Here is a 27,850-nt window from a genome sequence, read left to right as displayed (position 1 = left end):
CCAAATACTGTAAATGCATTTAAACTATTTAATAAGAATGCAATCATATGGTTGGTATTTAGTTCGTTGTTTATTTTGCACGAGTTTAGCGAAGCATTTCAAAATTTTGCACAAATCTTCCCCGCTTATCATGTGCCGTCTGATTTTTACAAGCCGTGCCGTAGAGCGATTCCAGCATTTCAGTCTTCCGGCTCCTGCTGCCACTTGTGCCATTTGAAGGCGCAGATGAAAGGTTTCCGTTTGATGCACCAGTCATCATTCCATTCTCCCAAGTCTGCAAGAAGTCACACAGGCTGAAGCAAACCCTCTTCATAATACCATAAACTTGTTATATAAAAATCGGCATATTTCTCAAAACACTACTGAAGTTCCACTAAAAGAAAAAGAGCAAGTAAAATTCAGAAAATTTTAGACAGGATTACAGTCAGGTGAGGAGATGCCTTGTCCGGCAGAGTTTGTTCTTTAGTTAATGTTTCTGCTGGGAAAATTCACTTTGGACAAAGGAGTTCAAGTAGATTTGGTCAATTACAGTATAAAATGTTCTGCAAGTAACCATTTTCCATGATTCCCTCTGGCTACTTTCCCCTACATCACTCTTCTCCCATCTACACCACTCTCCATTCTCTTACCTTTCCAGTTCATCTCCACACAGTTCTCATGATTTCCAGCATCATCTGGTTGATCTGGAACCCATTTCTCAAAATCCCAAGCAGAACCATCTGTCCAGATGAATGTACTTGACTGTTAGGGGAGAGAGAGCGATATCACAGGTCACTAGTCTGATATTACCATCCCAGGCTCACAGTAACATTACAAGGCACATGGACATCCCTGCCCTGTTCCCACGTCTCCCTGCGCTCCATCACCTGACCAAACCTTTGACCGCCCAACCAGATCCTTGGTGAGGAGGGGTTGTATTCCAACACGATGGCCAAGACATCCGCATTTGTTTGTTCATCGTGCACGGAGACCAGGTGACCCCCTGAAGCTGCCTGCCTGCAAGCAGACTGGTACACAAAAGGAACAATTAATCTGAATGCAGTATAGAAGTAATACAGATGTTGGCTCTGATACTGTTAGAATGAAATGCTTACAGATGTGCTACAAAATGAGGCACCTGGAGGACGGTTTGGGCTTTACCTCGGCATCGGCAAAGGAGCTTGGTGTGTTGAAATACTTTGCACAGTAGCGGCCCACTTTGTGCCAGTAGCGTTTACCACACTGCTTTGGGAAGTGGAGATCTACATTGTCTAGGGGAGCAGAGAAAACAATCCCATGGGGCTGTGCTATAACCCTGTTCTCTGACATTATCTAATCATACAAACATGTCTGGGAAACAGCCTTTAACTAGGACTGAGGTAACATACGGAATCAAACCAAGCTAAACAAAATCATTTGGATTTGGTCCTGAATGCCCCAGGCTTATGTCTGACCCTCCGCACAATGGCCTGCAAGTGATCAGGATGGCTTTCAGAACACTGACCATCAGCCATTGCAGCAGGCATGGCAGCCAGGCAGAGGAGTGCAACCCCCAGCAAGCTTGGAGTCCTCATGTCTTGGTTCAGTCCCACAGCAACTCTCTGCAGAGCAAATTAGAGGTTAGTTCCTTTATATGATGATCCCCCAATACCATGGTGATTAGACACCACATGCTTGGTATTATACAATTAAAGAATTACAGCACTATTGCCACTGGAAAAACAGCATCGTATTTGTGCACAAGTGGTTCAAGTTTATTATACCACCTCAGAAGACTGCCTGACGGCATAAAGGGAGACAGCTCCCTCTAGTGGTATGTGGAGTTGTCACGTACCGTCGTTTGAGAACCACAGGTGTACACGATCAGCGGGAGTTGACACCGAATAGACAGCACTTAATATGAAGCCACCTTGGCAAGTACCGATAAGGACAGAAGTTAAAATGTGTATCCCTGACAAGAAGCAAATTCATACATGTTCCACCCACAGACGTACCACAAGAGAACGATCACGTCAACGGACCCTGTAAGGCCGGAGCCCACGCCAAAACTGAGGAATAATGCAACTGGAAGCAAGAGAGCCAATGGTCCCCAATATGTAGGGCTCTGGCAAGCCCACCACCACCTCTGCCTACTCCGCAGGTACCACTACCCCCGCTAATTCTGAAACTCCTACAGTTCAACTGAGAAGGGTGGGAGGACTGCCCTATAACACTGAGTCAATACAGCAGCAACATCATACAAAACCATACGCAGAATTTCGACAACTCGCCTTTGAAGATCTGTGACTCTTCTTTCCTTCGTTTTCTGGTTCATTCTGTACTTTTTATATACTTTTGTTACCCCCCTGTTGTTCCGATTCCCGTGTGTGCCACGCCCCCTCGTTTGCCTCGTGTGGAATCCGCGTGTCTTCAGCTGTTTCTAGTTGTGTTGATTAGTTTGGTGTATTTAAGTCCGTATCTGTGTGTGTGTCTCCTTAGTCCGGTCATTGACGTCGTTCTGTGGTATGGAGTTAGAACCCTGCCAATACGTCACAAATGCCCCACGATCGGTAAACAAACCGGATGTAATTCAAAAATAACGAGCAATCCGCAAACGTGCACATCATGCTGTACAAATACAAAACATACGTCTCACACAAACACAATGCGCTTCGCAAATACAAGACACTGCTGTCAAACCAACACAATGCGTTTTGCTAATACAAATGCAGCTAGCAAAAACGAAAAGAGCGTCTTCCACAAGTATAAATACAGAATAAAACCACTAAGAAATATTTCGTCATTGTTGTTGGTGATTTTTTACATTTCCTACAAGTACACAGCAAGGTAAAACATTTGTGGATCCCGTGACTTTTGGCACCGTTATTCCACGCGAATAGGATGAGCTCCCAGGCAGCAGGTGGCGCCAGAGGGGAGCAGCGTCCAATTCAGCTCATTCAACCTTCGATTCGTGGAGCTCTATTGTTCTACCGGAGATCGGGGAGAGCGCGGGGTGCGGAGCGTCACGTATGAGCGGTCAACAGATAAATATTTTTATCTATCAGATATCATATTTCAACATAGTTAACTCTAATAACGACGTGTAACGTGAAAATAATCATTTTAACCGTATTGTAGACACTGCAGTTAGTTGATGTTTGTGCTATGCAAACTTTTTTTAAAATCCAGCATATGTATTTTTTATTAACAACTAAAGTAATAGTAGTCACGCCGGACGAACGTAGGGCGAATAGCAATATTTTCAGAGTCGTGATCTCGGATGGTCTCGAAATAAAATCCCGAGACCGAGACGGGACCCGAGTACTACAACCCTACTGTTTCCTTTTTAGGCCACTTAAAAAAAAAATGGTTCTCGTCCTTTTTTTTGGAGGGGGTGGGTCGGACGGGAGGGATTTAAAAAAATTTTTTTTTTTACAAATTTTGATTGTTTGGACTTTCAAATATGTAAGAAAATACATATTTGAAAATACATACCGAAGAGAGCAGACCTACTTAGTACGCCTCCTCAGTTCTTCCAGTTTGTTGCGTTTCAAATATATTCAATGTAAGAAAATACAAGAATGTAAATTCCTTGATCCATGTGTATCTCATAAATGCCTTCCCAACTATGGATTTGGATACTTTTGCTGATGTTTCATTCGTGAATATAAAAATGATACTATTTGAAACCAATATTCTGTTTGTCATTCCCATTCTAAATGAACAACCAAGATTTTAAAATATATATCTAGAAAGAAAGTGTATTAAAACATGTTAAAACACGAGGAATTTACAAAATACAGGAACCTGAATGGTTGACCAAGGAAATGCAACTCTACAAACAAGTACTTAAGAACATGTACCACATAACCTCCCCAGATTTAAATCTTTGCACCAGCCCATCTCAGGTAGAGACAAATTTAGGTTCATGAAACCATTCCAAGACTAGGATTACACAATGTGGATCAATCGTCGATGTGGAATGCGCGGGAAATTCAAATTTCATCATTCTTGGGCATTTTCCATGCAATTTTTACGAAATAAAATAAAAATTCGGGTCGGAGGCATTTCGGCGGGTCGGGCGGGGACGAGAACCAATTTTTTTTTTTTTTAAGTGGCCTAATAAACTTCAGTGATAATCGCTCTCCCTCACGCAGCCATTAAACACAAACCATTCATTTCCACTGGGTGCGCGCTGGAGTGACCGGCCGGGAAGCTGCGCTTTGCGGACCTGGCGCTTGTAGAACATGTACCCCAGCTTGGTCCTGGTGTAAAGCGTGTACCTAAAATGACAGTATGGACAAGGAAATCGACACATTCATAGCTGCAGAGGAAATCTGTAAAATTACGCAGAAACTTCATCCAATACACCTTTGTCCCTTGAGCAAATATAATTTAAAACGTTTCATGCCGACTGCCTCGAAATAATAACCGACGAGTGATGTAATCAGTCATATAGTGCAGGTTATTTTAAAATGTCGGGTTTAGTAACTCCGTTGATTATCAACCTTGCGCAGCCATTATTTTGCTTGTGGGAGATCCGACTATCTGACAGTAGCAGCATCAGCAAGTAAATCTGTAAAGTTTTATACAAGCAGAGGTTTGTATATATTACCTTCAAATCTTTCACAGTCCAGCAGTAGTGAAAATACAAGCAATGCAGCCAAATGTAATAGCAGTGCTAGATGCTACACGAAAAGCACGTATACCTCTATATCATTGGTCACACTGTTTTCCCATGTTCCCTGTTGGCCACATGGCTCAAGGTGCTGCGCATGCCGCTGCCTGTGATCCCCCGTCTTGTGCCTCGTCTGTTTTTGCAGTTCGCTAAATTTGGTTCCCTTGTTTCAGTTTAGTCCCCTTCTCATTTGTATTCGGTGTTGGTTTTTACTGTCAGTTTTCACCATTGTTAGATTCTAACAATGTTTTAGTTTCACCTGTGAGCTGTTTACCCAGTCTTTATTCTCACCTGTCGTGTTAGTCATGTTACCCAGTTTCAAACCTCCAGTGGTTCATTGATTGTGAATGTTTTTGATTCTTGATATGTTTACTACATATTTCATACTGCCTGCCTATTTTGAGAGTCTATTCTTCCCTCTTGGTTTTTGACCACTCGTGGGCCTTCTGCATTTGAGTTCTTAGTTTTGTTTGAATAAATCCCCATTTGCTGTGAGCTGCAAGTGCATCGTCCATTTGTTGGCATCATGCCTTGTTCCCATATGCAGAGATCGTATTACTGCAAAAGGACCACAAAGCTATGACTAGCAGCTAAGTGTCCAATGAAGACCAGGTCCTCACTACACAATCCCTTGGTGAGGCCTAGTTCACATGCAACTTGCCCTTTCCGCAATCCCATCCGATTTAAGCTTAACATGCTGGCAAGAACAAATTTAACAGCGAATGGTGAACACTGGTCTAATGTGTTCAGTAATGCTAGTATGCCCAGTGGGGTTGGGCAGCCAATTGAGCTGAAGCCTCCAGAGATTTCTCTCCCTTTGGAGAAAAACCTGTCATCTGGCTCTCATTCCCCCTATTTGTGTTACGGGAGATGTGAAGGACCTTGTGATGTGAATTACATTCAGTGCCTTTCATGCAAAGTAGAAAATGCAGTTACCTGTGAACCTTCCCCAGTTCATAGGATCTCCACATACTGCAAGACCAGTTTGCCAACCTCTACTGTGGTAAGAGGCTCCAGTAAGAAGCTACATCACCGACAGCCATTAGGTTATGGTGCTAGGGTGGGTGGTGTTCTAGTCAGATGCCATGTGTAGTTCACCCTGGTAGAACAGTCAGTTTCTGCCAGTAGAGGCTGTCAAGGAGGAGGTTCCTGGTGACAGCCAAAGGGCTTTGACTGGTTGCATCCTACAGCAAGGACAAGTAAAGGGTCCACTGTTGCCACATCAATTTCAGTGCCAGCAGAGACAGCCTGGCCACATGGGTCATGTCTGGAGACAGAGTCTTCTGGGGTGGGGAGATGTGTTATTGTGGCTCCTGCTATACGAGTTGCCACCATATCATTTGGAGGAACAAGTCACAAGAAGTCCACCTAAACCAGTCACCCCCCCCAAAATCCTCCAAGCACAGAGAGAACAGGACAAGCAGAATGTAAAGTCAGCACCTTTTATTAAGGCACAAGCCCACAGCAGCTGTGAGAACACATTCACCCACTAGGAGCAGCTTTCCATCACCACCGGCCAGCCATGTGTCCGACTCTGGGGGCCACCAGATGCATTTCCCCACTGGACACCACAGCCGTGTCAGGGGAGGAGCTCTTGTGTGCAGCAGCAACATCCCTACCTGAAATGCAGGGAGGCAGGAGTCAGATGCGTACAGCCATTCTGAAGGGAAGCCAGGCTGGAGCTCACCTTTCCTGAAGCACCTCTGCTCACAGCTGTCAGTGGCCGATGGGCGGCACACAGCTACACTGCAGTGGATGAACCCCTGCAGAGACAGCAGGGCTTGCATTATTCCACATTCACAGGCCAGCCAACAGCCACTGCTTGCAGTGCCAATACCTTGCCCTGATAACGTCGCTGGGAGGCTGGGTCCACAAATGCGAACATCTTCACAATGAAGCGCTTGTAGTGGGTTGGGAAGGGAAGCCCAGAGGAAGCATCCACAGGAACCAAGGTGGTCTGGTACTTGTCACCTTGGTAGGGGCACCTGTACCAAGAGGCCTCAAGTAAGGAAGGCTTCTTCCTTGGTGGTAGTGCCCCCTCAGGGGACAGCTTTTCACTCACCCATCAACCAAGAGGCTCCACTGAGGCAGGCTCAGAGGGTCAAGGCCAGGTGTTGCCCAGCAGTTCTCCAGAACCAGGACAAGGTTGGGGTCCGTCCTATTCAGGATGCGAACCTCAACGTATACAGGCTGCCGCAAGACCTTGGTCACAGGGTAGTCGCTGTCCTGGTAGTAGGAGGTATATGCAGCAGCTCCTGCAGATACCAGCATGGGGGGGGAAGGAAACCCAGTCACCATGTACCTACAGGGACAGCAGCAGGGGTCAAGCTGCACCGTACCTTCATCACACCCTTTAGTGTAACACTGGCCATTTGCCAGCCTCAGCTCCACCCACAGAGGCCCTGGAGCAGCTACTGGCAGAGGTGGTGGAACTGTATTCACAGCGGCCACCAGGGAAGCAACCTCAGCACCCCAATACCTACACTGGAAGAGCAGCCTGCCAGGCAACAGCAGGCCATCAGATACAGACACCAGCAAGGAGGGCTACAGGGCCAAAGACTCCACTCACTCGTAGAGGGAGTCCCTTGTGATGGATCCCAGGGGGCCCACACCAACTTCATATGAAGACGTCATCCTGTTCTCATACACTACATAGTCACCATCCACCTAGAAAGGGAACCACAGGTAAGCTACAAACCTCAGCAAGAGCCTCACACACAGCCTGCTCCCAAGGACACAACCCACCTTGGCCACAGTGCCACAGGCAGTCACAGGGAAGGTGTAGATGGCAAAGGCATTCGTAGTGGCAACAGGGAGGCAAGGGGCAGCATTTCCACCCAGCAGGGAGACACTGGCCACATCCAGCTGGGGCACAGTGGAATCCTTGGCCACCACAACCACAAACTGACCATCCCTTGTGCACTGCACAGTCACTGCAAGAGGAATCCACACACGCCCATTTAATAGATCACACACACACACTTGCCAGAAGAACCATGCTAGGAAAGCATCAGCCTCACCTGCATTCCCATAGTAACACTGCTGGCCATCAAAGCAGCAGTTTATGGCTTCACAAGCAGCCTGGCCAAAAGCAGGATCGCCACATGGAACCCTCTCATACACTTGGCATTTGGCTGAAGCGGAAACGAAATTCTTGACAGCCGTTTTCTGCGCGAAAGAGACGGCAAGAACAGCGAGTAAAATGCTTGCGTGAGCCCAAAGCTGCTGAATACAGCGCGATTTCGCCATGATGGATGTGAGTGATGCACAGGAGGCTGAATTAGTTCTTTAAATACCTCCTTGTCTCGATTTGCGTTTCTGTTCAGTAATCGGGTTAATAGGGAAACCGCACGAGGTTGCTTGGAATCGACTTGGATCCGACTAGAGTCATTTGCACCCAATATTTACTCATTCCACTTTATCTACTTAATATCTACGCAGCCCACTAAATCCCTAATATTATATTTATTATGTTCTGCGTGCAAAATCTAATTATTATAAGTTAAATTCTATGTGAAGCGCACATTATATATTTACAGCATATCATCCTGAACGCAGAAGGGTATTATACTAGTCTCACTAGATAAATAATTCGGCTATAGAGCAGACTAACGTGAACATGGATTGGCGAACACATCTCATAAAATTCTTTTTCAATCTTGAAATATCTTTCAACGACATTTATATTTCCGTGTATAACTTCTTTTAACAATCAGAGAATCCTGATATCAAGTACACACACAGCGTTACACAACGAGTAAACAGATTCAAGCTTTAACAGCTACGAAAATAAGGGATTTCAGTTTTAACGGGATAAAACTAACGGGATACAATTTTACACCCAAGGGGTGTAAAATAGTTACGGAAGTTTGTGGCAACTATTTTCACCCCTTGGGTTGCGAGTTTGCTTAGCAGGCGAAGTTATAATTATTAAAAAAGAAATATTATGGGTCCGTTTTGTCATACAGGTTTCTAATATACAAGATATTCAGATTTCGGTACTGTTGTGTATTATGCTTTCAAGTGGTCTGTACTGGACATGCGATTATTTAGACTCTTCGGACTTCAAGGTATTTTAATAAAACGTTTCAGTTCACGGGGTGGCATGGTGGTGCAGTGGTTAGCACTGTTGCCTCACGGGTACTCCGGCTTCACCCCGCAGTCCAAAAACATGCTGAGGCTAATTCGACTTGCTAAATTGCCCGTAGGTGTGCATGTGTGAGTGAATGGTGTGTGAGTGTGCCCTGCGATGGGCTGGCCCACAGTCCTGGGTTGTTCCCTGCCTCGTGCCTGTTGATTCCCGGATAGGACCCTCTCGTGACTCAGTAGGTTGGAAGATGGATGGATGGATGGATGGATGGATGGATGGATGGATGGGTTTCAGTTCACTTTTGAAGATGATGAGTAAAATACTGCCACACAATGGCATTCCCCGCTGCCTACCCGGCTCATCCTTCCCCGCTGTCTGCCTGCCTGCCTGCACGCTCACCGCGATCGTAACACAAACAAGAGCAGTGCACATGTAAATTTAAAGCTCAGAATACAGATAGGATTTAAAACAAATTCTCATAAAATAGATAAATAAAACTGCATCTAAATTGTAAACAGCAAGACTTATGAATACCACCAGAACTGACCTGCATTCATAATTAAATTAACGAATCTAGGCAGCTAATTAAACCCTCACGTTACAGTATAGTGAAGTTGATTCGAAGCTTTAATATGACGTACATAGCCTGCTTACACGCAGTAGAAAACTAATAACTGGGTCTCCACATATACACTTACCACACAGACTTCAAGCAAGGACCAGCTTAATTTGCTAAAATAATAAAACACTATAATTCAGCAGGTGCACTAAAACATACATACGTACAAATACGCTGTATAAAAGATTATATCAGCACGAGCAGGACTCGTGGCTAATTTAAACGAGACATGGAGCAGACAGTGCGCAACGCTTTCATGCTGCTATTTTTAATGTACTACAAGTGTGTGAGCACCTCTCATGAGGAAGGTCATACAGTGTAATATGTTATAAATACCTGCTTAACTCCTGCTGTTATCAATACCGCGGGTGTGTTTTGAATCATGTAGGAGAGCGCGCCGCTGCCAGAGCTTGTAGCCAATGACGTCAATAAGCACAGGGTACAGTAGCGTCGGCAAGCCTTCAGGCATTATTTTAATACCCGACGACAAATCAAACATGTGTTATCCGTATATGATAAACTTCAGTGATAATTGCTCTCACTCAAGCAGCCACTAAACACAAACCATTGATTTCCAGTGGGTGCGCGCTGGAGTAACCGGCCTGGAAGCGCTCGTGCGCTTTTCGGACCTGGCGCTTGTACATCATGTACCCCAGCTTGGTCCTGGTGTAAAGCGTGTACCTAAAATGACAGTATGGGCAAGGAAATAGACACATTCATAGCTGCAGAGGAAATCTACAAAATTACGCAGAAACATCAACCAATACACTTTTGTCTCTTGAACAAATATATATTTTAAAACGCTGTTTCATGCCGACTGACTCGAAATCTTAACCGACGAGTGATGTAATCAGTCATATAGTGCAGGTTATTTTAAAATGTCGGGTTTAGTAACTCCGTTGATTATCAACCTTGCGCAGCCATTATTTTGCTTGTGGGAGATCCGACTATCTGACAGTAGCAGCATGTGCAAGTAAATCTGTATAGTTTTATACAAGGAGCAGAGGTTTGTATATATTAGCTTAAAATCTTTCTTTATGTAACAGTTTTACTACCTTGTAAATAGTCTGTAAGTTTTGCAAACCACCCCAACGCTACTTATGTAGCTAATTTTAGGTTTATAGGGGAATAATACAGATTTCGGGTAAGATTTCGTGCGTGAGTGTCTGAAAGTGTGAGTGTCGCGCCAGATGCGTTATAATTGGCAAACCTCTATAAACCCTACATATTTATTGGAATTAATGAACCACAGAAACCGTATCCATATAATTAGAATGACCCGATTTCAGGCCATGCGTCACGCTATCCAGATAAATAAATGAAATATAATATATGTCAATACGTCCCGGTTTGGACACGCTGCCCATCTACGAAAGTTTAATATGCAGCAAACGTAGCTTAACCGACACACACATCAAACCACTAGACACACAAAGAGAGGTAACACTCTACTAACACCTAGACAGTAGAAATTCCTGTGATCGGCATCCAAAGCTGTAACTTCATCCATTTTATATTGAATGTACGATGAAAGGTATAGATAAGGTGGAATGAGTAAATATTGGGTGCAAATGACTCTAGTCGGATCCAAATCGATTCCAAGCAACCTCGTGCGGTTTCCCTATTAACCCGATTACTGAACTGAAACGCAAATCGAGACAAGGAGGTATTTAAAGAACTAATTCAGGCTCTTGCGTATCACTCACATCCATCATGGAGAAATCGCGCTGTATTCAGCAGCTTTGGGCTCACGCAAGCATTTTACTCGCTGTTCTTGCCGTCTCTTTCGCGCAGAAAACGGCTGTCAAGAATTTCGTTTCCGCTTCAGCCAAATGCCAAGTGTATGAGAGGATTCCATGTGGCGATCCTGCTTTCGGCCAGGCTGCTTGTGAAGCCATAAACTGCTGCTTTGATGGCCAGCAGTGTTACTATGGGAATGCAGGTGAGGCTGATGCTTTCCTAGCATGGTTCTTCTGGCAAGTATGTGTGATCTATTAAATGGGCGTGTGTGGATCCCTCTTGCAGTGACTGTGCAGTGCACAAGGGATGGTCAGTTTGTGGTTGTGGTGGCCAAGGATTCCACTGTGCCCCAGCTGGATGTGGCCAGTGTCTCCCTGCTGGGTGGAAATGCTGCCCCTTGCCTCCCTGTTGCCACTACAAATGCCTTTGCCATCTACACCTTCCCTGTGACTGCCTGTGGCACTGTGGTCAAGGTGGGTTGTGTCCTTGGGAGCAGGCTGTGTGTGAGGCTCTTGCTGAGGTTTGTAGCTTACCTGTGGTTCCCTTTCTAGGTGGATGGTGACTATGTAGTGTATGAGAACAGGATGACGTCTTCATATGAAGTTGGTGTGGGCCCCCTGGGATCCATCACAAGGGACTCCCTCTACGAGTGAGTGGAGTCTTTGGCCCTGTAGCCCTCCTTGCTGGTGTCTGTATCTGATGGCCTGCTGTTGCCTGGCAGGCTCCTCTTCCAGTGTAGGTATTGGGGTGCTGAGGTTGCTTCCCTGGTGGCCGCTGTGAATACAGTTCCACCACCTCTGCCAGTAGCTGCTCCAGGGCCTCTGCGGGTGGAGCTGAGGCTGGCAAATGGCCAGTGTTACACTAAAGGGTGTGATGAAGGTACGGTGCAGCTTGACCCCTGCTGCTGTCCCTGTAGGTACATGGTGACTGGGTTTCCTTCCCCCCCCATGCTGGTATCTGCAGGAGCTGCTGCATATACCTCCTACTACCAGGACAGCGACTACCCTGTGACCAAGGTGTTGCGGCAGCCTGTATATGTTGAGGTTCGCATCCTGAATAGGACGGACCCCAACCTTGTCCTGGTTCTGGAGAACTGCTGGGCAACACCTGGCCTTGACCCTCTGAGCCTGCCTCAGTGGAACCTCCTGGTTGACAGGTGAGTGAGAAGCTGTCCCCTGAGGGGGCACTACCACCAAGAAAGAAGCCTTCCTTACTTGAGGTCTCCTGGTACAGGTGCCCCTACCAAGGTGACAAGTACCAGACCACCTTGGTTCCTGTGGATGCTTCCTCTGGGCTTCCCTTCCCAACCCACTACAAGCGCTTCATTGTGAAGATGTTCGCATTTGTGGACCCAGCCTCCCAGCGACGTTATCAGGGGAAGGTATTGGCACTGCAAGCAGTGGCTGTTGGCTGACCTGTAAATGTGGAATAATGCAAGCCCTGCTGTCCCTGCAGGGGTTCATCCACTGCAGTGTAGCTGTGTGCCGCCCATCGGCCACTGACAGCTGTGAGCAGAGGTGCTTCAGGAAAGGTGAGCTCCAGCCTGGCTTCCCTTCAGAATGGCTGTACGCATCTGACTCCTGCCTCCCTGCATTTCAGGTAGGGATGTTGCTGCTGCACACAAGAGCTCCTCCCCTGACACGACTGTGGTGTCCAGTGGGGAAATGCATCTGGTGGCCCCCAGAGTCGGACACATGGCTGGCCGGTGGTGATGGAAAGCTGCTCCTAGTGGGTGAATGTGTTCTCACAGCTGCTGTGGGCTTGTGCCTTAATAAAAGGTGTTGACTTTACATTCTGCTTGTCCTGTTCTCTCTGTGCATGGAGTGTTTTAGGGGGGGGGGTGACTGGTTTAGGTGGACTTCTTGTGACTCGTTCCTCCAAATGAGATGGTGGCATCTCGTATAGCAGGAGCCACAAGAACACATTTCCCCACCCCAGAAGACTCTCTCTCCAGACATGACCCATGTGGCCAGGCTGTCTCTGCTGGCACAGAAATCGATGTGGCAACAGTGGACCCTTTACTTGTCCTTGCTGTAGGATGCAACCAGTCAAAGCCCTTTGGCTCTCACCAGGAACCTCCTCCTTGACAGCCTCTACTGGCAGAAACTGACTGTTCTACCAGGGTGAACTGCACATGGCATCTGACTAGGTGGACACTAACACCTATTGGGGTCAGCCCCAGCTGACACTGGGAAGTTCGGGGTAAGCAGTTGTGGAAAATGGATGGATATACTGGTCCCTTGATGCCTGCTATAAGGAGACTTTACTGTGTGTGAATGTATATTGTTACGACTGCTTGGCTCAAACAGTCCAAATGTGCAAAGGGAAACCAAACCGTAGCCTTCAAATGAATTTATTCACATAACCCATATATACAGTAAATACCGATCAGACAAACATAGTCGAATAATCAACGGTAATTCCCCCAGGAGTATGTAGGTTAAGGCAGTTCAAGGGTGCTCCCCATTTAAGCAGGCATCTCATATCACCTCACCGCTCTGCAACGCACACAAATACAAAAAGGGGTGAAGCCATCGTAACGTGTGTGTGTGTGTATATATGGTGCAAGCAGGGAATAAACTAGCATTTTTGGCATTATCCAAGTTCAAAAGACCGAAAAAGCCAAATGCAAACTCGGCTACCAGTAATAGCTGAAGGTAGAGGAGAGGTCCGGGGAAAAAAATCAAGCAACTAGTATCTTGCGTCGCTGAATTCTGCATCGAGGGAATTGCAAAACCACCGGGAATCAATTTAACTGTGACAGCGCCGTAGTTCAATTAGTTACACCTGGATTTTAAAACAAGATCTAACATATTGTACAAACATTACATTAAATTGTCAAATCTGGTTACATTTTATCATTCGTAGGATTTAGTAGAACGTCCCCGAGACACAAAATGTCTTATCCCAATCGATCAGATAGGAAACCTGCAAATTATTTTAAAAGCACAATATTAAGCACATGTATTATATATTATAATTCCTCCTCACCAGTGTTTGTGCGCACACAGGATTGCGTCTAAAGTGCTTTATTTTAGACTAATAATCTGTATGCAGAAATGTATGTTCATATACTTGTATAATAATTGTATAATTATAATAATTTAAGCTCACATACCTGTATGGTTTGTGTGGCGGCTGGATCCACGACAACAGCAAGCTTTGCTTCCCTGTCAATGACCAAGTAGCTGTAGTTGTCCGTAAGACGGGAAACGGCATTATTTTAATACCTGACGGCAGATCAAACGTGTTGTCCGTATGTAAGGCCACTTAAAAAAAAAATTGGTTCTCGTACTTTTTTTGGAGGGGGTGGGTCGGGCGGGAGGGATTTTTAATTTTATTTTTTTACAAATTTTGATTGTTTGGACTTTCAAATATGTAGGAAAATACATACCGAAGAGAGCAGACCTACTTAGTACGCCTCCTCAGTTCTTCCAGTTTGTTGCGTTTCAAATATATTAAATATAAGAAAATACAAGAATGTAAATTCCTTGATCCATGTGTAGCTCATAAATGCCTTCCCAACTATGGATTTGGGTATTTTATGCTGATGTTTCATTCGTGAATATAAAAATGATACTATTTGAAACCAATATTCTGTTTGTCATTCCCATTCTAAATGGGAACTGGTCCCACCTCCCCTCAAGGCACAAGGAAGACACATCTCGGCTCTTCTCTGTCCTGGCACCTAAGTGGTGGAATGAACTCCCTAGATGTCCGAACAGCTGAATCCTTGAATGTCTTCAAGCGACGACTCAAAACATTCCTTTTTCAGAAATACCTGACGTAGAACTTCTGTATTCTTACTCGGCTCTTTTCTGGTGTGTGTGTGTGTGTGTTTTAAAAAATAAAATAAAAATCTGCACTACTCAACGGAGTTCAGACAGATGGTATTCATAGCTTGGGTCCTTATTGAACTAGCATCGGAAATTCATCGCAGAGTCTCAAAGCACTTATGCAAGTCGCTCTGGCTAAGGGCGTCTTCCAAATACTGTAAATGCATTTAAACTATTTAATAAGAATGCAATCATATGGTTGGTATTTAGTTCGTTGTTTATTTTGCACGAGTTTAGCGAAGCATTTCAAAATTTTGCACAAATCTTCCCCGCTTATCATGTGCCGTCTTATTTTTACAAGCCGTGCCGTAGAGCGATTCCAGCATTTCAGTCTTCCGGCTCCTGCTGCCACTTGTGCCATTTGAAGGCGCAGATGAAAGGTTTCCGTTTGATGCACCAGTCATCATTCCATTCTCCCAAGTCTGCAAGAAGTCACACAGGCTGAAGCAAACCCTCTTCATAATACCATAAACTTGTTATATAAAAATCGGCATATTTCTCAAAACACTACTGAAGTTCCACTAAAAGAAAAAGAGCAAGTAAAATTCAGAAAATTTTAGACAGGATTACAGTCAGGTGAGGAGATGCCTTGTCCGGCAGAGTTTGTTCTTTAGTTAATGTTTCTGCTGGGAAAATTCACTTTGGACAAAGGAGTTCAAGTAGATTTGGTCAATTACAGTATAAAATGTTCTGCAAGTAACCATTTTCCATGATTCCCTCTGGCTACTTTCCCCTACATCACTCTTCTCCCATCTACACCACTCTCCATTCTCTTACCTTTCCAGTTCATCTCCACACAGTTCTCATGATTTCCAGCATCATCTGGTTGATCTGGAACCCATTTCTCAAAATCCCAAGCAGAACCATCTGTCCAGATGAATGTACTTGACTGTTAGGGGAGAGAGAGCGATATCACAGGTCACTAGTCTGATATTACCATCCCAGGCTCACAGCAACATTACAAGGCACATGGACATCCCTGCCCTGTTCCCACGTCTCCCTGCGCTCCATCACCTGACCAAACCTTTGACCGCCCAACCAGATCCTTGGTGAGGAGGGGTTGTATTCCAACACGATGGCCAAGACATCCGCATTTGTTTGTTCATCGTGCACGGAGACCAGGTGACCCCCTGAAGCTGCCTGCCTGCAAGCAGACTGGTACACAAAAGGAACAATTAATCTGAATGCAGTATAGAAGTAATACAGATGTTGGCTCTGATGCTGTTAGAATGAAATGCTTACAGATGTGCTACAAAATGAGGCACCTGGAGGACGGTTTGGGCTTTACCTCGGCATCGGCAAAGGAGCTTGGTGTGTTGAAATACTTTGCACAGTAGCGGCCCACTTTGTGCCAGTAGCGTTTACCACACTGCTTTGGGAAGTGGAGATCTACATTGTCTAGGGGAGCAGAGAAAACAATCCCATGGGGCTGTGCTATAACCCTGTTCTCTGACATTATCTAATCATACAAACATGTCTGGGAAACAGCCTTTAACTAGGACTGAGGTAACATACGGAATCAAACCAAGCTAAACAAAATCATTTGGATTTGGTCCTGAATGCCCCAGGCTTATGTCTGACCCTCCGCACAATGGCCTGCAAGTGATCAGGATGGCTTTCAGAACACTGACCATCAGCCATTGCAGCAGGCATGGCAGCCAGGCAGAGGAGTGCAACCCCCAGCAAGCTTGGAGTCCTCATGTCTTGGTTCAGTCCCACAGCAACTCTCTGCAGAGCAAATTAGAGGTTAGTTCCTTTATATGATGATCCCCCAATACCATGGTGATTAGACACCACATGCTTGGTATTATACAATTAAAGAATTACAGCACTATTGCCACTGGAAAAACAGCATCGTATTTGTGCACAAGTGGTTCAAGTTTATTATACCACCTCAGAAGACTGCCTGACGGCATAAAGGGAGACAGCTCCCTCTAGTGGTATGTGGAGTTGTCACGTACCGTCGTTTGAGAACCACAGGTGTACACGATCAGCGGGAGTTGACACCGAATAGACAGCACTTATGAAGCCACCTTGGCAAGTACCGATAAGGACAGAAGTTAAAATGTGTATCCCTGACAAGAAGCAAATTCATACATGTTCCACCCACAGACGTACCACAAGAGAACGATCACGTCAACGGACCCTGTAAGGCCGGAGCCCACGCCAAAACTGAGGAATAATGCAACTGGAAGCAAGAGAGCCAATGGTCCCCAATATGTAGGGCTCTGGCAAGCCCACCACCACCTCTGCCTACTCCGCAGGTACCACTACCCCCGCTAATTCTGAAACTCCTACAGTTCAACTGAGAAGGGTGGGAGGACTGCCCTATAACACTGAGTCAATACAGCAGCAACATCATACAAAACCATACGCAGAATTTCGACAACTCGCCTTTGAAGATCTGACTCTTCTTTCCTTCGTTTTCTGGTTCATTCTGTACTTTTTATATACTTTTGTTACCCCCCTGTTGTTCCGATTCCCGTGTGTGCCACGCCCCCTCGTTTGCCTCGTGTGGAATCCGCGTGTCTTCAGCTGTTTCTAGTTGTGTTGATTAGTTTGGTGTATTTAAGTCCGTATCTGTGTGTGTGTCTCCTTAGTCCGGTCATTGACGTCGTTCTGTGGTATGGAGTTAGAACCCTGCCAATACGTCACAAATGCCCCACGATCGGTAAACAAACCGGATGTAATTCAAAAATAACGAGCAATCCGCAAACGTGCACATCATGCTGTACAAATACAAAACATACGTCTCACACAAACACAATGCGCTTCGCAAATACAAGACACTGCTGTCAAACCAACACAATGCGTTTTGCTAATACAAATGCAGCTAGCAAAAACGAAAAGAGCGTCTTCCACAAGTATAAATACAGAATAAAACCACTAAGAAATATTTCGTCATTGTTGTTGGTGATTTTTTACATTTCCTACAAGTACACAGCAAGGTAAAACATTTGTGGATCCCGTGACTTTTGGCACCGTTATTCCACGCGAATAGGATGAGCTCCCAGGCAGCAGGTGGCGCCAGAGGGGAGCAGCGTCCAATTCAGCTCATTCAACCTTCGATTCGTGGAGCTCTATTGTTCTACCGGAGATCGGGGAGAGCGCGGGGTGCGGAGCGTCACGTATGAGCGGTCAACAGATAAATATTTTTATCTATCAGATATCATATTTCAACATAGTTAACTCTAATAACGACGTGTAACGTGAAAATAATCATTTTAACCGTATTGTAGACACTGCAGTTAGTTGATGTTTGTGCTATGCAAACTTTTTTAAAATCCAGCATATGTATTTTTTATTAACAACTAAAGTAATAGTAGTCACGCCGGACGAACGTAGGGCGAATAGCAATATTTTCAGAGTCGTGATCTCGGATGGTCTCGAAATAAAATCCCGAGACCGAGACGGGACCCGAGTACTACAACCCTACTGTTTCCTTTTTAGGCCACTTAAAAAAAAATGGTTCTCGTCCTTTTTTTTTGGAGGGGGTGGGTCGGACGGGAGGGATTTAAAATTTTTTTTTTTTTTTACAAATTTTGATTGTTTGGACTTTCAAATATGTAAGAAAATACATATTTGAAAATACATACCGAAGAGAGCAGACCTACTTAGTACGCCTCCTCAGTTCTTCCAGTTTGTTGCGTTTCAAATATATTAAATGTAAGAAAATACAAGAATGTAAATTCCTTGATCCATGTGTATCTCATAAATGCCTTCCCAACTATGGATTTGGATACTTTTGCTGATGTTTCATTCGTGAATATAAAAATGATACTATTTGAAACCAATATTCTGTTTGTCATTCCCATTCTAAATGAACAACCAAGATTTTAAAATATATATCTAGAAAGAAAGTGTATTAAAACATGTTAAAACACGAGGAATTTACAAAATACAGGAACCTGAATGGTTGACCAAGGAAATGCAACTCTACAAACAAGTACTTAAGAACATGTACCACATAACCTCCCCAGATTTAAATCTTTGCACCAGCCCATCTCAGGTAGAGACAAATTTAGGTTCATGAAACCATTCCAAGACTAGGATTACACAATGTGGATCAATCGTCGATGTGGAATGCGCGGGAAATTCAAATTTCATCATTCTTGGGCATTTTCCATGCAATTTTTACGAAATAAAATAAAAATTCGGGTCGGAGGCATTTCGGCGGGTCGGGCGGGGACGAGAACCAATTTTTTTTTTTTAAGTGGCCTAATAAACTTCAGTGATAATCGCTCTCCCTCACGCAGCCATTAAACACAAACCATTCATTTCCACTGGGTGCGCGCTGGAGTGACCGGCCGGGAAGCTGCGCTTTGCGGACCTGGCGCTTGTAGAACATGTACCCCAGCTTGGTCCTGGTGTAAAGCGTGTACCTAAAATGACAGTATGGACAAGGAAATCGACACATTCATAGCTGCAGAGGAAATCTGTAAAATTACGCAGAAACTTCATCCAATACACCTTTGTCCCTTGAGCAAATATAATTTAAAACGTTTCATGCCGACTGCCTCGAAATAACCGACGAGTGATGTAATCAGTCATATAGTGCAGGTTATTTTAAAATGTCGGGTTTAGTAACTCCGTTGATTATCAACCTTGCGCAGCCATTATTTTGCTTGTGGGAGATCCGACTATCTGACAGTAGCAGCATCAGCAAGTAAATCTGTAAAGTTTTATACAAGCAGAGGTTTGTATATATTACCTTCAAATCTTTCACAGTCCAGCAGTAGTGAAAATACAAGCAATGCAGCCAAATGTAATAGCAGTGCTAGATGCTACACGAAAAGCACGTATACCTCTATATCATTGGTCACACTGTTTTCCCATGTTCCCTGTTGGCCACATGGCTCAAGGTGCTGCGCATGCCGCTGCCTGTGATCCCCCGTCTTGTGCCTCGTCTGTTTTTGCAGTTCGCTAAATTTGGTTCCCTTGTTTCAGTTTAGTCCCCTTCTCATTTGTATTCGGTGTTGGTTTTTACTGTCAGTTTTCACCATTGTTAGATTCTAACAATGTTTTAGTTTCACCTGTGAGCTGTTTACCCAGTCTTTATTCTCACCTGTCGTGTTAGTCATGTTACCCAGTTTCAAACCTCCAGTGGTTCATTGATTGTGAATGTTTTTGATTCTTGATATGTTTACTACATATTTCATACTGCCTGCCTATTTTGAGAGTCTATTCTTCCCTCTTGGTTTTTGACCACTCGTGGGCCTTCTGCATTTGAGTTCTTAGTTTTGTTTGAATAAATCCCCATTTGCTGTGAGCTGCAAGTGCATCGTCCATTTGTTGGCATCATGCCTTGTTCCCATATGCAGAGATCGTATTACTGCAAAAGGACCACAAAGCTATGACTAGCAGCTAAGTGTCCAATGAAGACCAGGTCCTCACTACACAATCCCTTGGTGAGGCCTAGTTCACATGCAACTTGCCCTTTCCGCAATCCCATCCGATTTAAGCTTAACATGCTGGCAAGAACAAATTTAACAGCGAATGGTGAACACTGGTCTAATGTGTTCAGTAATGCTAGTATGCCCAGTGGGGTTGGGCAGCCAATTGAGCTGAAGCCTCCAGAGATTTCTCTCCCTTTGGAGAAAAACCTGTCATCTGGCTCTCATTCCCCCTATTTGTGTTACGGGAGATGTGAAGGACCTTGTGATGTGAATTACATTCAGTGCCTTTCATGCAAAGTAGAAAATGCAGTTACCTGTGAACCTTCCCCAGTTCATAGGATCTCCACATACTGCAAGACCAGTTTGCCAACCTCTACTGTGGTAAGAGGCTCCAGTAAGAAGCTACATCACCGACAGCCATTAGGTTATGGTGCTAGGGTGGGTGGTGTTCTAGTCAGATGCCATGTGTAGTTCACCCTGGTAGAACAGTCAGTTTCTGCCAGTAGAGGCTGTCAAGGAGGAGGTTCCTGGTGACAGCCAAAGGGCTTTGACTGGTTGCATCCTACAGCAAGGACAAGTAAAGGGTCCACTGTTGCCACATCAATTTCAGTGCCAGCAGAGACAGCCTGGCCACATGGGTCATGTCTGGAGACAGAGTCTTCTGGGGTGGGGAGATGTGTTATTGTGGCTCCTGCTATACGAGTTGCCACCATATCATTTGGAGGAACAAGTCACAAGAAGTCCACCTAAACCAGTCACCCCCCCAAAATCCTCCAAGCACAGAGAGAACAGGACAAGCAGAATGTAAAGTCAGCACCTTTTATTAAGGCACAAGCCCACAGCAGCTGTGAGAACACATTCACCCACTAGGAGCAGCTTTCCATCACCACCGGCCAGCCATGTGTCCGACTCTGGGGGCCACCAGATGCATTTCCCCACTGGACACCACAGCCGTGTCAGGGGAGGAGCTCTTGTGTGCAGCAGCAACATCCCTACCTGAAATGCAGGGAGGCAGGAGTCAGATGCGTACAGCCATTCTGAAGGGAAGCCAGGCTGGAGCTCACCTTTCCTGAAGCACCTCTGCTCACAGCTGTCAGTGGCCGATGGGCGGCACACAGCTACACTGCAGTGGATGAACCCCTGCAGAGACAGCAGGGCTTGCATTATTCCACATTCACAGGCCAGCCAACAGCCACTGCTTGCAGTGCCAATACCTTGCCCTGATAACGTCGCTGGGAGGCTGGGTCCACAAATGCGAACATCTTCACAATGAAGCGCTTGTAGTGGGTTGGGAAGGGAAGCCCAGAGGAAGCATCCACAGGAACCAAGGTGGTCTGGTACTTGTCACCTTGGTAGGGGCACCTGTACCAGGAGACCTCAAGTAAGGAAGGCTTCTTCCTTGGTGGTAGTGCCCCCTCAGGGGACAGCTTTTCACTCACCCATCAACCAAGAGGCTCCACTGAGGCAGGCTCAGAGGGTCAAGGCCAGGTGTTGCCCAGCAGTTCTCCAGAACCAGGACAAGGTTGGGGTCTGTCCTATTCAGGATGCGAACCTCAACGTATACAGGCTGCCGCAAGACCTTGGTCACAGGGTAGTCGCTGTCCTGGTAGTAGGAGGTATATGCAGCAGCTCCTGCAGATACCAGCATGGGGGGGGAAGGAAACCCAGTCACCATGTACCTACAGGGACAGCAGCAGGGGTCAAGCTGCACCGTACCTTCATCACACCCTTTAGTGTAACACTGGCCATTTGCCAGCCTCAGCTCCACCCGCAGAGGCCCTGGAGCAGCTACTGGCAGAGGTGGTGGAACTGTATTCACAGCGGCCACCAGGGAAGCAACCTCAGCACCCCAATACCTACACTGGAAGAGCAGCCTGCCAGGCAACAGCAGGCCATCAGATACAGACACCAGCAAGGAGGGCTACAGGGCCAAAGACTCCACTCACTCGTAGAGGGAGTCCCTTGTGATGGATCCCAGGGGGCCCACACCAACTTCATATGAAGACGTCATCCTGTTCTCATACACTACATAGTCACCATCCACCTAGAAAGGGAACCACAGGTAAGCTACAAACCTCAGCAAGAGCCTCACACACAGCCTGCTCCCAAGGACACAACCCACCTTGACCACAGTGCCACAGGCAGTCACAGGGAAGGTGTAGATGGCAAAGGCATTCGTAGTGGCAACAGGGAGGCAAGGGGCAGCATTTCCACCCAGCAGGGAGACACTGGCCACATCCAGCTGGGGCACAGTGGAATCCTTGGCCACCACAACCACAAACTGACCATCCCTTGTGCACTGCACAGTCACTGCAAGAGGAATCCACACACGCCCATTTAATAGATCACACACACACTTGCCAGAAGAACCATGCTAGGAAAGCATCAGCCTCACCTGCATTCCCATAGTAACACTGCTGGCCATCAAAGCAGCAGTTTATGGCTTCACAAGCAGCCTGGCCAAAAGCAGGATCGCCACATGGAACCCTCTCATACACTTGGCATTTGGCTGAAGCGGAAACGAAATTCTTGACAGCCGTTTTCTGCGCGAAAGAGACGGCAAGAACAGCGAGTAAAATGCTTGCGTGAGCCCAAAGCTGCTGAATACAGCGCGATTTCGCCATGATGGATGTGAGTGATGCACAGGAGGCTGAATTAGTTCTTTAAATACCTCCTTGTCTCGATTTGCGTTTCTGTTCAGTAATCGGGTTAATAGGGAAACCGCACGAGGTTGCTTGGAATCGACTTGGATCCGACTAGAGTCATTTGCACCCAATATTTACTCATTCCACTTTATCTACTTAATATCTACGCAGCCCACTAAATCCCTAATATTATATTTATTATGTTCTGCGTGCAAAATCTAATTATTATAAGTTAAATTCTATGTGAAGCGCACATTATATATTTACAGCATATCATCCTGAACGCAGAAGGGTATTATACTGGTCTCACTAGATAAATAATTCGGCTATAGAGCAGACTAACGTGAACATGGATTGGCGAACACATCTCATAAAATTCTTCTTCAATCTTGAAATATCTTTCAACGACATTTATATTTCCGTGTATAACTTCTTTTAACAATCAGAGAATCCTGATATCAAGTACACACACAGCGTTACACAACGAGTAAACAGATTCAAGCTTTAACAGCTACGAAAATAAGGGATTTCAGTTTTAACGGGATAAAACTAACGGGATACAATTTTACACCCAAGGGGTGTAAAATAGTTACGGAAGTTTGTGGCAACTATTTTCACCCCTTGGGTTGCGAGTTTGCTTAGCAGGCGAAGTTATAATTATTAAAAAAGAAATATTATGGGTCCGTTTTGTCATACAGGTTTCTAATATACAAGATATTCAGATTTCGGTACTGTTGTGTATTATGCTTTCAAGTGGTCTGTACTGGACATGCGATTATTTAGACTCTTCGGACTTCAAGGTATTTTAATAAAACGTTTCAGTTCACGGGGTGGCATGGTGGTGCAGTGGTTAGCACTGTTGCCTCACGGGTACTCCGGCTTCACCCCGCAGTCCAAAAACATGCTGAGGCTAATTCGACTTGCTAAATTGCCCGTAGGTGTGCATGTGTGAGTGAATGGTGTGTGAGTGTGCCCTGCGATGGGCTGGCCCACAGTCCTGGGTTGTTCCCTGCCTCGTGCCTGTTGATTCCCGGATAGGACCCTCTCGTGACTCAGTAGGTTGGAAGATGGATGGATGGATGGATGGATGGATGGATGGGTTTCAGTTCACTTTTGAAGATGATGAGTAAAATACTGCCACACAATGGCATTCCCCGCTGCCTACCCGGCTCATCCTTCCCCGCTGTCTGCCTGCCTGCCTGCACGCTCACCGCGATCGTAACACAAACAAGAGCAGTGCACATGTAAATTTAAAGCTCAGAATACAGATAGGATTTAAAACAAATTCTCATAAAATAGATAAATAAAACTGCATCTAAATTGTAAACAGCAAGACTTATGAATACCACCAGAACTGACCTGCATTCATAATTAAATTAACGAATCTAGGCAGCTAATTAAACCCTCACGTTACAGTATAGTGAAGTTGATTCGAAGCTTTAATATGACGTACATAGCCTGCTTACACGCAGTAGAAAACTAATAACTGGGTCTCCACATATACACTTACCACACAGACTTCAAGCAAGGACCAGCTTAATTTGCTAAAATAATAAAACACTATAATTCAGCAGGTGCACTAAAACATACATACGTACAAATACGCTGTATAAAAGATTATATCAGCACGAGCAGGACTCGTGGCTAATTTAAACGAGACATGGAGCAGACAGTGCGCAACGCTTTCATGCTGCTATTTTTAATGTACTACAAGTGTGTGAGCACCTCTCATGAGGAAGGTCATACAGTGTAATATGTTATAAATACCTGCTTAACTCCTGCTGTTATCAATACCGCGGGTGTGTTTTGAATCATGTAGGAGAGCGCGCCGCTGCCAGAGCTTGTAGCCAATGACGTCAATAAGCACAGGGTACAGTAGCGTCGGCAAGCCTTCAGGCATTATTTTAATACCCGACGACAAATCAAACATGTGTTATCCGTATATGATAAACTTCAGTGATAATTGCTCTCACTCAAGCAGCCACTAAACACAAACCATTGATTTCCAGTGGGTGCGCGCTGGAGTAACCGGCCTGGAAGCGCTCGTGCGCTTTTCGGACCTGGCGCTTGTACATCATGTACCCCAGCTTGGTCCTGGTGTAAAGCGTGTACCTAAAATGACAGTATGGGCAAGGAAATAGACACATTCATAGCTGCAGAGGAAATCTACAAAATTACGCAGAAACATCAACCAATACACTTTTGTCTCTTGAACAAATATATATTTTAAAACGCTGTTTCATGCCGACTGACTCGAAATCTTAACCGACGAGTGATGTAATCAGTCATATAGTGCAGGTTATTTTAAAATGTCGGGTTTAGTAACTCCGTTGATTATCAACCTTGCGCAGCCATTATTTTGCTTGTGGGAGATCCGACTATCTGACAGTAGCAGCATCAGCAAGTAAATCTGTAAAGTTTTATACAAGGAGCAGAGGTTTGTATATATTAGCTTAAAATCTTTCTTTATGTAACAGTTTTACTACCTTGTAAATAGTCTGTAAGTTTTGCAAACCACCCCAACGCTACTTATGTAGCTAATTTTAGGTTTATAGGGGAATAATACAGATTTCGGGTAAGATTTCGTGCGTGAGTGTCTGAAAGTGTGAGTGTCGCGCCAGATGCGTTATAATTGGCAAACCTCTATAAACCCTACATATTTATTGGAATTAATGAACCACAGAAACCGTATCCATATAATTAGAATGACCCGATTTCAGGCCATGCGTCACGCTATCCAGATAAATAAATGAAATATAATATATGTCAATACGTCCCGGTTTGGACACGCTGCCCATCTACGAAAGTTTAATATGCAGCAAACGTAGCTTAACCGACACACACATCAAACCACTAGACACACAAAGAGAGGTAACACTCTACTAACACCTAGACAGTAGAAATTCCTGTGATCGGCATCCAAAGCTGTAACTTCATCCATTTTATATTGAATGTACGATGAAAGGTATAGATAAGGTGGAATGAGTAAATATTGGGTGCAAATGACTCTAGTCGGATCCAAGTCGATTCCAAGCAACCTCGTGCGGTTTCCCTATTAACCCGATTACTGAACAGAAACGCAAATCGAGACAAGGAGGTATTTAAAGAACTAATTCAGCCTCCTGTGCATCACTCACATCCATCATGGCGAAATCGCGCTGTATTCAGCAGCTTTGGGCTCACGCAAGCATTTTACTCGCTGTTCTTGCCGTCTCTTTCGCGCAGAAAACGGCTGTCAAGAATTTCGTTTCCGCTTCAGCCAAATGCCAAGTGTATGAGAGGGTTCCATGTGGCGATCCTGCTTTTGGCCAGGCTGCTTGTGAAGCCATAAACTGCTGCTTTGATGGCCAGCAGTGTTACTATGGGAATGCAGGTGAGGCTGATGCTTTCCTAGCATGGTTCTTCTGGCAAGTGTGTGTGTGATCTATTAAATGGGCGTGTGTGGATTCCTCTTGCAGTGACTGTGCAGTGCACAAGGGATGGTCAGTTTGTGGTTGTGGTGGCCAAGGATTCCACTGTGCCCCAGCTGGATGTGGCCAGTGTCTCCCTGCTGGGTGGAAATGCTGCCCCTTGCCTCCCTGTTGCCACTACGAATGCCTTTGCCATCTACACCTTCCCTGTGACTGCCTGTGGCACTGTGGCCAAGGTGGGTTGTGTCCTTGGGAGCAGGCTGTGTGTGAGGCTCTTGCTGAGGTTTGTAGCTTAACTGTGGTTCCCTTTCTAGGTGGATGGTGACTATGTAGTGTATGAGAACAGGATGACGTCTTCATATGAAGTTGGTGTGGGCCCCCTGGGATCCATCACAAGGGACTCCCTCTACGAGTGAGTGGAGTCTTTGGCCCTGTAGCCCTCCTTGCTGGTGTCTGTATCTGATGGCCTGCTGTTGCCTGGCAGGCTGCTCTTCCAGTGTAGGTATTGGGGTGCTGAGGTTGCTTCCCTGGTGGCCGCTGTGAATACAGTTCCACCACCTCTGCCAGTAGCTGCTCCAGGGCCTCTGCGGGTGGAGCTGAGGCTGGCAAATGGCCAGTGTTACACTAAAGGGTGTGATGAAGGTACGGTGCAGCTTGACCCCTGCTGCTGTCCCTGTAGGTACATGGTGACTGGGTTTCCTTCCCCCCCCATGCTGGTATCTGCAGGAGCTGCTGCATATACCTCCTACTACCAGGACAGCGACTACCCTGTGACCAAGGTCTTGCGGCAGCCTGTATACGTTGAGGTTCGCATCCTGAATAGGACAGACCCCAACCTTGTCCTGGTTCTGGAGAACTGCTGGGCAACACCTGGCCTTGACCCTCTGAGCCTGCCTCAGTGGAGCCTCTTGGTTGATGGGTGAGTGAGAAGCTGTCCCCTGAGGGGGCACTACCACCAAGGAAGAAGCCTTCCTTACTTGAGGTCTCCTGGTACAGGTGCCCCTACCAAGGTGACAAGTACCAGACCACCTTGGTTCCTGTGGATGCTTCCTCTGGGCTTCCCTTCCCAACCCACTACAAGCGCTTCATTGTGAAGATGTTCGCATTTGTGGACCCAGCCTCCCAGCGACGTTATCAGGGCAAGGTATTGGCACTGCAAGCAGTGGCTGTTGGCTGGCCTGTGAATGTGGAATAATGCAAGCCCTGCTGTCTCTGCAGGGGTTCATCCACTGCAGTGTAGCTGTGTGCCGCCCATCGGCCACTGACAGCTGTGAGCAGAGGTGCTTCAGGAAAGGTGAGCTCCAGCCTGGCTTCCCTTCAGAATGGCTGTACGCATCTGACTCCTGCCTCCCTGCATTTCAGGTAGGGATGTTGCTGCTGCACACAAGAGCTCCTCCCCTGACACGGCTGTGGTGTCCAGTGGGGAAATGCATCTGGTGGCCCCCAGAGTCGGACACATGGCTGGCCGGTGGTGATGG

The 27,850-nt window shown here is 45.8% G+C and overlaps 6 protein-coding genes across 9 annotated transcripts in view; 2 read left to right on the top strand and 4 right to left on the bottom strand.

Moving 5' to 3' along the window:
• LOC125727914 (zona pellucida sperm-binding protein 4-like) overlaps positions 1–27,850 on the top strand; it is a 49,731-nt gene that overhangs the window by 4,745 nt on the left and 17,136 nt on the right. The window lies entirely within an intron of this gene.
• LOC125727926 (lectin-like) lies at positions 52–17,372 on the bottom strand. 2 transcript variants are annotated; one of them, XM_049004932.1, is made up of 6 exons: positions 17,316–17,372; positions 1,484–1,580; positions 1,141–1,250; positions 867–1,007; positions 630–741; positions 52–274 (listed from the first exon to the last, which is right to left on the bottom strand). In XM_049004932.1, the coding sequence occupies exons 1-6, from the start codon at positions 17,355–17,357 to the stop codon at positions 180–182; spliced, it is 597 nt and encodes a 198-aa protein (XP_048860889.1). In that variant the 5' UTR covers positions 17,358–17,372; the 3' UTR covers positions 52–179. The 2 variants fall into 2 exon arrangements, with proteins under 2 accessions (XP_048860889.1, XP_048860890.1); XM_049004933.1 differs by lacking the exon at positions 17,316–17,372 and adding an exon at positions 2,250–2,383.
• Positions 6,065–7,911, bottom strand: LOC125727915 (zona pellucida sperm-binding protein 4-like). Its single transcript, XM_049004907.1, has 8 exons — positions 7,657–7,911; positions 7,382–7,569; positions 7,206–7,303; positions 6,976–7,133; positions 6,699–6,891; positions 6,474–6,621; positions 6,324–6,399; positions 6,065–6,255 (listed from the first exon to the last, which is right to left on the bottom strand). Exons 1-8 carry the CDS (start codon positions 7,883–7,885, stop codon positions 6,143–6,145), a joined length of 1,203 nt encoding a protein of 400 aa, XP_048860864.1. The 5' UTR covers positions 7,886–7,911; the 3' UTR covers positions 6,065–6,142.
• Positions 11,028–27,850, top strand: LOC125727913 (zona pellucida sperm-binding protein 4-like). Of its 3 annotated transcripts, none has more exons than XM_049004905.1 (8): positions 11,028–11,287; positions 11,371–11,558; positions 11,637–11,734; positions 11,807–11,964; positions 12,049–12,241; positions 12,319–12,466; positions 12,541–12,616; positions 12,685–12,875. In XM_049004905.1, the coding sequence occupies exons 1-8, from the start codon at positions 11,059–11,061 to the stop codon at positions 12,795–12,797; spliced, it is 1,203 nt and encodes a 400-aa protein (XP_048860862.1). In that variant the 5' UTR covers positions 11,028–11,058; the 3' UTR covers positions 12,798–12,875. The 3 variants fall into 3 exon arrangements, with proteins under 3 accessions (XP_048860862.1, XP_048860861.1, XP_048860860.1); XM_049004904.1 differs by lacking the exons at positions 11,371–11,558; positions 11,637–11,734; positions 11,807–11,964; ... (2 more) ...; positions 12,541–12,616; positions 12,685–12,875 and adding exons at positions 26,421–26,608; positions 26,687–26,784; positions 26,857–27,014; ... (2 more) ...; positions 27,591–27,666; positions 27,735–27,850 and having other exon boundaries at positions 11,037–11,287; XM_049004903.1 differs by lacking the exons at positions 11,028–11,287; positions 11,371–11,558; positions 11,637–11,734; ... (3 more) ...; positions 12,541–12,616; positions 12,685–12,875 and adding exons at positions 26,078–26,335; positions 26,421–26,608; positions 26,687–26,784; ... (3 more) ...; positions 27,591–27,666; positions 27,735–27,850.
• LOC125727928 (lectin-like) lies at positions 15,121–16,686 on the bottom strand. Its single transcript, XM_049004935.1, has 5 exons — positions 16,553–16,686; positions 16,210–16,319; positions 15,936–16,076; positions 15,699–15,810; positions 15,121–15,343 (listed from the first exon to the last, which is right to left on the bottom strand). Exons 1-5 carry the CDS (start codon positions 16,620–16,622, stop codon positions 15,249–15,251), a joined length of 528 nt encoding a protein of 175 aa, XP_048860892.1. The 5' UTR covers positions 16,623–16,686; the 3' UTR covers positions 15,121–15,248.
• On the bottom strand, positions 21,123–22,968 carry LOC125727912 (zona pellucida sperm-binding protein 4-like). The gene is made up of 8 exons (XM_049004902.1): positions 22,713–22,968; positions 22,440–22,627; positions 22,264–22,361; positions 22,034–22,191; positions 21,757–21,949; positions 21,532–21,679; positions 21,382–21,457; positions 21,123–21,313 (listed from the first exon to the last, which is right to left on the bottom strand). The coding sequence occupies exons 1-8, from the start codon at positions 22,939–22,941 to the stop codon at positions 21,201–21,203; spliced, it is 1,203 nt and encodes a 400-aa protein (XP_048860859.1). The 5' UTR covers positions 22,942–22,968; the 3' UTR covers positions 21,123–21,200.

The sequence above is a fragment of the Brienomyrus brachyistius genome, unplaced genomic scaffold (assembly GCF_023856365.1).
Source record: "Brienomyrus brachyistius isolate T26 unplaced genomic scaffold, BBRACH_0.4 scaffold133, whole genome shotgun sequence".
Lineage (NCBI taxonomy): Eukaryota > Metazoa > Chordata > Actinopteri > Osteoglossiformes > Mormyridae > Brienomyrus > Brienomyrus brachyistius.
Note: the sequence above shows the minus strand (reverse complement) of the source record. Positions and strands in the feature narration are given on the sequence as shown.